We start from the raw sequence: 11,646 nt of genomic DNA on the forward strand, positions 1-11,646 counted from the left end.
CTCTAATGTCCCCGCACAGTCACACACTATTATTATACATTTATATAGCTCTGACATATACCACAGTGCTGTACAGAGATCACTGAGCCAGTCCCATCAGTCTCTGTACAGAGGAGCTGACACTCTAATGTCCCCGCACAGTCACACACTATGTGGCCCGTTACATTGGGCGCTGTGCAGACTAAGGAAAGGCCAGAAACCACCTGGGTCACGTGACCTACAGAATATCTGAAATACATTCACTTTGATGAAAGGGAATGCCAAATTCATCACCCCAGTGCCACGTCTTTAGGTCACATGACCCATACTGAGGTAGCTCAGTACTCCGGCCATTATACCCCCCTGATGATACCTGCCTACATAAAGCTCTACCTGTTCAGTCTCTGCACCAACACATTCATCTGCCAGTGACAGCCCCCAATCTTTGGTTATTTTATGAGATGCCACATACAGGGCCCTCCAATCTCCACCACCTCACAGGGGGAACATTCACCAATCATTGACTCATACATCATGTATGAATGTATTGTTCACATTAGTGTTTTGCAACCTTTTTACCATTGGGAAACCTTCAAATAACTTTTAGGTCTCAGGGAACCCCGACTATTATATCCACTGCTCACAGTATATTAGTGTGGTGGTCAGTAGGAAGAATGTTACCCTTCTAATTGGTGTCACTTATACTGACCTGAGGGGTACAAACTGCTCATTGCTCAAGGAACCCTTAGCGCCCCCTGCAGGAACCCTGAGTGACAAACACTGGTGTACAAGTTCAATTTAGTGAATATGACCAAAAGAAATGATAATGTGTAAAGTTTAAAGTGTAAGAGCAGCCAATCAGACGTCGCCATTTGGATATTAGGAAGATCATTTTTAATTTGCTGTTTAATTATTAATAATATTGGCTTGTTGAATATTTCACAATATCAGCTCTTCTAGAGCTCCCCCCACAGACCCACATTCCCTCTGTGATTGGCCACAATGCAGCTGGACATTGGGCACTGATTGGTTATATTATACATACATTTATTCCAATGTCCTGGCTTCATAAGTGACACCTACCCAGAAATAAGAGTGGCAGTTCATCCTCATCCTTTTCTTGGTAATCTTGTCCTCACATTGGAAGAATCGCTCCCCCACCACACCACTTCCATTATTAACTAAGATGGTGAGATCTCCCACCTTTCGTTGCACTCCGTGGGCCATGGCATAGACTTCATTCCTCTGGCTCATGTCACAGGTGTAGGGGTGAGCCTGGACCCCCAGATCCCTCACTATTCGCACCGTCTTCTCCACCCCCTTACTGCCCGCATCCCAGAGAAGAAGTGTTACCCCCTTCCAGGCAAATTCCAGGGCAAAATGTCTTCCCACATCACGGGCGGCTCCAGTAACCAGTAATCAGGTCTGACCACCCATCGCTTTACTGATGGCACAATACAGCCACAAATGTCCCAGAACATCAGAATGAAATCTTTTAGGACCTCCATGATGTAGCCAGTACGTTCTACCCCCAGGACTAGCGAAACCCCCAGTTATATCACCAGACTAAAGGATCACAGCCAATCCCCAACAATGGCACCATTCAGGAGATTTCCTGACGGTATAATGTGGATTCACACAAATTTCTAAATTCCAGACAGCCCCAGTTCATGATTAATTATAAACAGAGGACAATCACTCTGCTCCTCTGATAATTACATTATTGGATAGAATAGAATTCCCAATGTTGGGAACATTCTACAACCAGAAGTCTGAGATCAAATTGAACGGTGTATGCCCAACCTCAGGCGCATCTGGAGAAAGTAGCTCACTAAAAATTGTTTTATAATGGCGGATCTCCATTTAATTATGTTCTCCCATTTTCAGGCTACAAATCTGAATATATAACAACCAGATAATGAGACCCAAACACTGGGAGTCCAAAAATGAAAGGGACTTCAAGAGACAAAAATAGGAAAAAATCCATGGAAATTAGATGGGTAATCTGAGTGGTTGGACTGTCCCTGGATGTCAGGTGATCTAAGTAGTTGGACTGTCCCTGGAAGTCAGGTGATCTGGGGGGTTGGACCGTCCCTGGATGTCAGGTTATCTGAATAGATGGACTGTCCCTGCTGTCAGGTGATCTGGGGGATTGGACTGTGTCAGGTGATCTGGGTGGTTGGACTGTCCCTGGTGTCAAGTGATCTGGGTAGTTGGATTGTCCCTTGTATCAAGTGATCTGGGTGGTTGGACTGTCTCTGTATGTAAGGTGACCTGGGTGGTTGGATTGTCCCTGGTTTCAGGTGATCTGGGGGTTTGGATTGTCCCTGCTGTCAGGTGATCTGGATGGTTGGACTGTCCTTGGTGTCAAGTGATCTGGGTACTTGAACTGTCCCTTGATGTCATGTGATCTGGTTGGTTGGACTGTCCCTGGATGTCAGGTTATCTAGGTGGTTGGACTGTCTCTGGTGCCAGGTGATCTGGGTAGCTGGACTGTACCATGTGTCAGGTGACTTGGGTGATTAGACTGTCCCTGGGATCAAGTGATCTGGGTAGTTGGACTGTCCCTGGATGTCAGGTGATCTGGGTGATTGGACTTTCCCTGGAGTTAAGTGATCTGGGTAGTTGGACTGTCCCGGATGTCAGGTGATCTGCGTGGTTGGACTGTCCCTGGTGTTAGGTGATCTGGAGGGTTGGATTGTCCCTGCTGTCAGATGATCTGGATGGTTGGTCAGTCTCTTGTGTCAGGTGGTAGTTGGACTGTCCCTAGATGTCAGGTGATCTGGGTGGATGGACTGTCTCTGCTGTCAGGTGATCTGGGTAGTTGGACTGTACCTTGTGTCAGGTGACTTGGGTGATTAGATTGTCCCTGGGGTCAAGTGATCTGGGTAGTTGGACTGTCCCTGGTGTCAGGTGATCTGGTTAGTTGGACTGCCCCATGTGTCAGGTGAGCTGGGTGGTTGGACTGTCCCTGGATGTCAGGTGACTTGTGTTTAGCCCCACACACAGATCTATGGGAAGATTCTCACTGATGATGGGTGTGGGTCACTCGGGGTGTTGGGGTCACCAGGACAGTGGCGCTCTCTATTTCTCCAGTCATTTTTCAGGGTTCAGTTCCTGAGAGTTGATTGGCCCCTTTCCTACAGGAAATACATAAACATTGAATATAAACCCTCCGCCCCGCTCATCCCTCACATTAGATTTCCTACCCACGGGATTGCATTTTTTTTCTGCCACCTCTCGGTGTGGCACAGAGGTCCCGTTCTTGGCTGCCTTGTTGCCCCTGCACATCCAGAATCCTCATTGTTCCCCCTTGCCTGCACGGTGCTGAATCTCTTCCCGGCTGCCTGAAATGAATGGAGAGCTGTCAGCGGTATGGAAACATCGCTCGCTTTTCAATCCGCCATCAAAAGATGATAGGATCTTGTACAACTCCACTGCCGTGCACTCTACTTACACCACCAGGGACGGACCTGACCACAGCTCTGGTAGAAAAACCTGGCTCATTCCTGGTCACTACCCACAGAACTCAGCCCAGGGAGGGGATCTTTACACTCTCTGTGATTTAGGATTCCCTGAGATGGAACCAAACCAACCGTCAGATGATTCTGATGAACTTTGCTTCCCACTGAAAGGTGATGAGGAGATCTTCTTGTATGGTAGAGATTTCCATCCTCCAGGGATTGTATACACACAAACTCCAGGTTTCACTATCATAAAACAACATTCACCCTCCTCATCAGTAATTCACACCCATTGTACCTACCTACAGTGGCTCCAATGTACAGAGGGGGAAAGGAGATCTATTGTCAGATTTTATTACCCCGGATAATACATCAAATGTTATATGGAAATCATAATCCCACTACTAGAATACAAAGCTACTAACACAAATATTAAAATCAAATATTCCAAATGGGACCATCACCGGATTAATATTATAATGACACCCATATACAATAATATATACACCCCTCTGTACTCCTATCATTGTACTGACCCCAGATATATAATATATACACCCCTCTGTACTCCTATCATTGTACTGACCCCAGGAGCTGACACTCCACTCCCTACATTGGGGAATATATCTTGCAGCTGCTGCTAAGTTTTCTGAACATTTCTCATTCCAATCTTTGTGAATCTAATCCTGAAGTGTGATGGCTGCGGCCCCCAGGGATGGAGATGACTCTCACTCGTCTCTTTATGTCTCTTCTCTCTCGCAGTCTCTTCTAACATGGCAAACCCCAAAGAGAAGCCCCCCATGTGTCTGGTGAATGAGTTGGCCCTCTTTAATAGGATTCAGTATAAGTACACAGTAATAAAGGAAGAAGGCCCAGCACACTGCAAGGTAAGTGGCCATCCTTACACTCAGCATGGGGGGAGATCACCAATTAGAAAGCAGCTTTTCACCCCCTTGTAGCTCTGAGCTGTGACAAGCTGACCTGTGATTGGTTACTGGGGGTTCTGTGTGAAAATGTATTGTGTTTAATGCTGTTATACAATCTGATTGTCGTTTGGTGCGGGGGATGATGGACCTTTTATAGGAAGGTGAATGTAGGGTGAATGTACAATTTGTCCTCTTGCCCCATCTAATCTTACCCAGTGTACGGCTGCTCCCTCTAGTGGTGACTCTTGGTGCTCTCTCTGCAGACATTCACCGTACAGCTCACACTTGGAGACCAGAACTGGGAGGCCGAAGGTACAAGTATTAAAAACGCTCAACACGCTGCCGCTGCCAAGGCCTTGGAGGGGACAAAATACCCGAAACCCACTGCCCGCCCCTCTGGTGAAGAGGGAGAAACCCCTGCTACAGGTTTTTGCCTCTTGTGTTTAGCCCCACACACAGATCTATGGGAAGATTCTCACTGATGATGGGTGTGGGTCACTCGGGGTGTTGGGGTCACCAGGACAGTGGCGCTCTCTGTCTTGTTTCCTTGGGTCTGTTCAGGATCTAGCAGCTGTCTGGTGGTTGGCCTTGTTACCCTGGGGCATTATAGATACCCAAAGCCATCATGTGGGCATTTCAGAGACTGTAAAAAGATTTTCATGGTAATAAGTGATGATGGATGTGGTGAGGTAACAATGGGCTGAGACCCCCTCTTCCTGCCCAGACATCGGGATCCTCTGGCTTTGCTGATCTTTCAGATATTGGTCAGATAATATTGTCATGTTGTTGTGTTTGTCTTTCACAGACAGTATAACCCCCACAGTGGAACTGAACGCACTTTGTATGAAGCTTGGCTTGATACCAACCTATAGACCCCTGGACCCTTACACAGGAATCCGATTCCCGTATAGCTACAACATATGGGGTGGTGTTTACCCCCCACGGTAAGTCTTGGCAGATCATGGGGGGTCTTCTATATGGAACGTAGATTATAACCTTCATGTGTGTTCTACACAAGGTACTTCTATCCGTTCCCTATGGCCCCCATGCTGTACCAAGTCGAGCTGTCTATAGGTGGACAACAATTTCATGGAAAAGGTCGAACGCGGCAGGCCGCCAAGCACGACGCAGCTGCTAAAGCTCTGAAGTTCTTACAGCATGAGCCCCTACCCAGCAAACCCGAGGTACGAGCCATATGGGAATTCCCCTATACATAGTATATGGGGGTAAATCTATCTGCATGGTACTGCTCAGTGGCCAATACACAGGAGTTTTATCCTTGTTGATAATGGCCGGCCCTTTCCTGGTCCTCCGGAATATATGAGGACCTTGCAGGTGCGACCAGATTGTAGTGTTGGCCATTGGGCAGGACAGACATATTGGGCATTGTGATATACCCGGCTGGTTGTATGTGGTTTCTGGTTTTTATGCGTCATTATTTGTGGCAGGGTCTTTATCACCTTCCTATGTTTGTTCCCGGCAGATGAATGGAAAGACGTCGGATGAAGAAAATCTTAACAAGTCAGAAATAAGCCAGGTGTTTGAAATTGCACTTAAAAGGAACTTGCCTGTGAATTTCGAGGTGAGGCCTGGTGGGAGTAAAGGGCTGGGGGCCACATTATGAAACAATCCATCTTTAGATCATCTTTCTATAGAGAAGCACAGGTGACATGATTGGTTCTTCTGCAGGTGACCAAGGAGACAGGTCCTCCTCATATGAAGAGCTTTGTCACTAAGGTGACAGTGGGAGAGTTTGTGGGTGAAGGAGAGGGGAAGAGTAAAAAGATTTCTAAGAAGAACGCTGCTATGGCTGTCCTTGCCGAGCTGAAGAAATTGCCGCCTCCTAGGGGGACAGCAGCCACTTCAATATGGCTTCCGGCAGGAGATGGTGACACCAGCACACACTGATACATGGAATGCATTGATTCTTGTTGTAGGGCTGATCTATGGCTGTTGTGTTTTGCAGAACTTCACACAAGAATCTTCAGCGTTCTTTTCCAGCAGCTGCCGAGCTCCAAAGCTAGAAAGTTATTGAAAAGAGAGTAATGTCCGGGGCAGTGCTGGTGTCTTCCTGTCATGGCGGAGAGTCAGAAGAGAAGCAGTGCCACCTCATGGAGGAACCTTCTGCCCTGACAATGAATAATGGAGTAATGAGAGATACAAAGTTCTGGAAAGACTCCATAAAAGGATTCATCATGGATTTTTCTGTGTTGATTTATTTTTATTGATGATATTGAAAAGTGAAAAGCAAAATTTCCAGAGCAGCTTTAGAAATAGAAACTCCAACCAATGACAAAGGATAAACTCTTCTGATCATTGTGACCGCTAACGGATTATGTGGGATGTTTGGTGATGGAGAAATTATTAGGTCACATACAGAAGAATATTTCTATTTTTACTTACAAACCTTTCTGCCATGATGGACACACAAAGCTCTGGTAAGATGGCGGCCACTTCCTGAGGAGATCCGGTGATTCTGGTGATGTTCTGGGCTCATGGATTTCTTCCCATTTGTTCCGATTGGAGAAATGGTCAATAATCCCAAAATCCTCCTGGCACAATCTCTACACAAGCTGTCCACAGCCTGTCCTGGGCGGGTGAGTCTATCATACGATTCATGGGAATGGGGTATTCTCCTGGTACATGGCTTCCATTGCCCCTCTTACCCGGGGGGGGGGGGGACCTATTGGAAGCACAAACACTGATTCCTATTGGCTTTGTCTTGGGGTGATCAGTGAAGGGTCTCCATGTCCCGTCCTTCCAATATTCCTGCAATGGAACACAAGAGCTGACACTCTATATAACACATTGGTGTTTTTCTGTGTTCTCAGGTCCCCTCGATGATCAGCTTGAATGCCGACGCTCTGCAGTTCCTTCAGGGCTACCTACAGATGTGACCGCAGTCTGCCAGACCCGGAACTTTCTATTTTGTGTTTTATTTTATTATCTGAACAGTAAATAAATGGGAAGCATTGGGTTTAATCAGTGCTGTGTGGTCCACCAATGATGAGAAATGCCGAGTGATATTTGGTGTGACAGAAGAGCTCATCTGCAATGTATTATTTCTTCCCTTATCCCCGGCCCGTATTCAGGTTTCTGGTATTGGCGATGGATTGTATAGGAACCGCGTATATTGGGCTGCCATTGGCCAATCCTAGAAGAAGGATTCTGCGGGGACGACCCTTCCTGGAAGCTCTTGGAGGGCAGGTTTGGGAATATTTTGTTATTAAATAAGCGAAGACCAAGAAAACCTCCAGACTCCCAGCTTTGGGTCCTGTGCAGGTCTTCAATCACATTGGAGCACAAAGCAGCAACATCAAGGAAATTATGGCTGAAATCCTGGTCAGCTCCTCGTCTGTAGTCTCCGACCCATGAATGCCCAGCTGGCACAAGTCAGCATTAAACGCCGATCACCTAACCAATGGGTAATGAGTTCAGCAGAAGATCGGCATGGTTAGATGTGCCAAGCTATTAATAATCCCCACCAAGCTGAATGCTCATCCTTTAGTTTCAGTCACACACAGGAAACGAGCATACAGCTACTGAACACATGAGCTGCCATTATTATTAAACAGGATTTATATAGCACCAACATATTACACGGCGCTGTACATTAAATAGGGGTTGCCAATGAGTCAGTGACACAGGAGGAGGAGAGGACCCTGCCCTGAGGAGCTTACAATCTAAGAGGTGGGGAAGTAGCACACAATAGGTGAATATTAAAGGCTTTGGATCAGAACACCAACAAGACAAGCTGTCTTATATGGAAGCGGGTCAGGCAGCCTGCATCTCTCTAGAGGTCCAATGTGAGGCGCTGTCCAGGCCTTATGGGCTTCAAATGACCCAAAACCAAAGTCCTGTCCATTGTACCTGCTGTGACATCGACCTATAGGGAGCAGAATCCACCTGACAAGCTCTGTGCACCTCAAACACCTACAAACGTTGTACCCTACAGGAAGAACATGCAGTACGGAGGGGGAATTCTGCTCCAGATTCTTGCTTTCTTGTTTCCCTGAATTAGTGGCCCCTCCTGTCCTTTCCTTGTGACTCAGAATCTGAAAAGGTATTGCCCATTGCCCTCATCATTTCCCTTTCTACCCTCAGTGTACAATTTCTTGTTGTGATTTATCATTTGAGGGGCCCTTGTGGCCCTATGTAGGTACCAGGTGGTGAGGAGGTTAGGAATGTCCTCTGGATATAGTTGGGGTCCTTCAGGCGCATTCTCTTATCATAACCCTGAATAGCCCCTGTGGGGCTCCCAGAGACCTCCAGAAATTGGCCCTGCCAGGTGTATATGTTTCTTCCAATGATAGGATGTGTGGGGGGAGGGGTAGTCCTGGTGGTTCCGGACCCTCTAATACTTGGAATGAGATGATTGGTTTTCATCAGGTTGCAAGATCCCCTGCCATTGGGTGATCTGGTAACTGAGGGATCTCTATATCTGGGATCTGTGACCTCCAACATTTCTTCCTGACATCTCCAGGCCATGAAGCAGATGAGGCTTTCTGCTGCCCCCTATAGGTCTGACCCAGTCACTTCCTGGGGTCTATGGGTTCCTCCCCACCTCTGTGTTGTATTTTGGAACCTTTCTATCCTCATTCTCCATTCATCTGAACGTCCTTCACCCGCCCTGACTCTGGGTCTCTATGAAGAGTTCCCCTCCATTGCTAGAATAAGGTTGGGGCTCTATAAGGTTCCTGGAATCCCCTGTAGGGGGCACTCTACTCCATGTGTGGGAATAACTGCCATCAGGTTTGCTGTTCTCATTCCTAGGTTCTTGATCCCGGCATTTGGGAATGGCGCTTTGCATTCTGCTGTTTGGTCTCATTTTAGCAGGAATCTGTCCAGCTCCTCCCCCAAGGATCCTTGGCACCTCCCCTTTGTATCCCGTAGTCTTCGGGGGTGGGGAAAAGTGTTACTGTGACTGGAGAGACCCTGAAGAGGGTGTGCACCAAATGTGTAATAGGCCGACACATTCTGAGGATCAGAGCTTCATCAGGGTTCATGGTGAATAACAAAAATATCACTGCCAATCAGGAGAGACTACAGACTGCCCCCTGCTGGACAGCTCTGCATTATACACCATAAGGAGGGGATGGGAGGAGCTGGGAACACCACACTGGGGAGGGGCAGAGCGAGGAAACCTATTGGCAGAGTTAAGCAGAAACAAGGATCCTCCCACAATAATGTCATGTGATTTGGAGGCGTGGCTCTGATGACCTCTAACATTTTGGGTCAGAGGTCAGAGACCTTCTTCCTGTCAGCTGTCACACTGATCAGTGCTCTGTAACTGTGGCCCTAAGGAGGATGGGAGGAGTCTGTGATGGGCCCCTTGCAGGAAAGTGCGCCCTCTATAGACAGAACACAAGAATGTGACAACCCCACTAGAAGCTGAAATCCAGGAGACGAGCAGCAGCGACAAGGAGGGCGGGGTCATAGGGCGAAGTAATCAGAGATGTGGGCGGGTCCAGGACATGAAGGGGCGGACACAAAGCAAAAAGACCTGTACTGGCCCCGCCTCCTCCGCAGTGCCGGGTGACGTCACTTCCGGAAGGTCAGGCTGCTCTTCTCTTTAGTGTTTGCCGTGTTCCCCTCCTCCACCGCCCGACCGGATCCTCCACCGACACCAAGACACCTCTGTGTATGGACACCGACAGGTGAGAGCGGACTGCAGCTTCCGTTACCGGGTTACTACGAGCAAAATTAGTTTTATCACCATGGCAACCCATACCAGACCTCCCCCACCATACTTGGCACTGACCCCAGGAGCTGACACTCCACTCCCCTCATATATAATATATACACCCCTCTGTACTCCTATCATTGTACTGACCCCAGGAGCTGACACTCCCTCTCCTCAGCTGAGCACCCAGTTAGATCATTCCCAGATCACAGGGGCCACATGCTTGGTGCTGCACTCTCATTCCCAGATCTGATTTCCTCCAAGTCACTTTCCCTGCGATCCCCAAATGATTAGTTTGGCCCAAGGTGTCCCCATATTCTGCTGTCACTTCAGAGCTGAGGACAGGCCTTTTCATGTCATCTGTTCTCTTGTTACCAGGAAAACAATTCTTACAATTGCTGCGGGGCCTCTTCACTTAACAGTTTGTGGCCCTTCATCTGCTCATCTGCACCTACTATTACCCCTCCCCCTTGCTTTGCTTGTGTGGGATCCCCATTATATGAGTGAACAGTAAGTGCAGCTGGACACTGCTCAGACCGGAGTACCCCTTGCTCCTGGGAAGCTTCAGGTATAAACCCTCCATTTCAGATATCATCCAGTCCTGGCCCTGATTGTGGCCCTCCTGCCGATCTCCTCACCATAACCTTGTGTGGTTTTGTTTCATTTGTCAGACTGGACTATGTGTCCCTCACTTGATGCTCAGGAGAACTCTGCCTTCCCTCTGCCTTCCCTCTGCCTTCCCTCTGCCTTCCCTCTGCCCTGCCTCTGCCTCCCTCTGCCCTCATCTAATGGGAAATGTTTTGTTCCTACAGAAAATCCTTTGACTCCACTCTGCACTGAACACTGTTTCCTGCCAGCGGTCACCTCTGATAATCGCCATCATGTCACAAGTCCAGAACGCACCTGCCGCCCTCTCAGGGAGCCTGCTGAGCAAGAAGCCGCACTCTACCCTCCCTCAGTCGCTGGGGATCCCTCCCACTGCCAGCTCTCTGCCCTCTGAACATGCGGGTAGACCGCACCAGAGCTCCGCCCTGCCACCCTCGTCTCTCACCTCCGGCAATGCTGCTGCAGGTAAGGTGTGCTGTCACCTGGGCTCCTGTCTGCGCCCACCCTACACCTATATTGCTGAGTACTTACTAATATTCAGACATTAAGACATCCAGAATTTACTTGGCTATGGCCATCTATTTGGCAGCCATGATGGGTGCTTTGTGTAGGGGGAGAGGCAATGCATTATATTTTGCAAAGGTGGCTGACAGCTTCTTTGTTGCTGCTTCCTCACCTTGACACCTCTCCTCTGCCATACATTTAGCTCCTGTGTATGATGAATGTTCCCCCTCATCCTCGCTCCCTGACACCCCCATACCCAACTCTTCCAGGGTGAGCATAAGTGATCCGGTCCTTTGCCCATGTCAAAGCACTTGATGCTCTGTGATTGGCCCAGTGCTGTCACATGCCATGAGAGGGAGGTAGTTCATAGCCCTGTGTGGGTTCTTAGAGAGTGAGTGGAAACATGGGTATAGAGTATATGCTGCCTGGGGGGGAAGGGGTCAGAACATTTGCTGCTCAGGAGGGAAGGGGCCCAGTGTATGCT

General features: G+C 48.3%; 1 protein-coding gene and 1 long non-coding RNA gene across 2 annotated transcripts in view; both read left to right on the forward strand.

The window, feature by feature from the left end:
• The first annotated feature begins 4,208 nt into the window (after nucleotides 1-4,208).
• On the forward strand, nucleotides 4,209-7,359 carry LOC140325426 (double-stranded RNA-binding protein Staufen homolog 1-like). Its single transcript, XM_072403256.1, has 7 exons — nucleotides 4,209-4,330; nucleotides 4,633-4,795; nucleotides 5,175-5,313; nucleotides 5,388-5,553; nucleotides 5,853-5,951; nucleotides 6,059-6,966; nucleotides 7,201-7,359. Exons 1-6 carry the CDS (start codon nucleotides 4,217-4,219, stop codon nucleotides 6,275-6,277), a joined length of 900 nt encoding a protein of 299 aa, XP_072259357.1. The 5' UTR covers nucleotides 4,209-4,216; the 3' UTR covers nucleotides 6,278-6,966; nucleotides 7,201-7,359.
• Nucleotides 7,360-9,613: 2,254 nt separating this feature from the next.
• The window catches only part of LOC140325430 (uncharacterized), a 2,637-nt gene continuing 604 nt past the window's right edge, over nucleotides 9,614-11,646 (forward strand). Inside the window, exons 1-2 of the long non-coding RNA XR_011919680.1 lie at nucleotides 9,614-10,026; nucleotides 10,865-11,123. This is a non-coding gene — a long non-coding RNA (uncharacterized lncRNA). The remainder of the gene's footprint in view (nucleotides 10,027-10,864; nucleotides 11,124-11,646) is intronic.

This window comes from Pyxicephalus adspersus, chromosome 3 (genome assembly GCF_032062135.1).
Source record: "Pyxicephalus adspersus chromosome 3, UCB_Pads_2.0, whole genome shotgun sequence".
Lineage (NCBI taxonomy): Eukaryota > Metazoa > Chordata > Amphibia > Anura > Pyxicephalidae > Pyxicephalus > Pyxicephalus adspersus.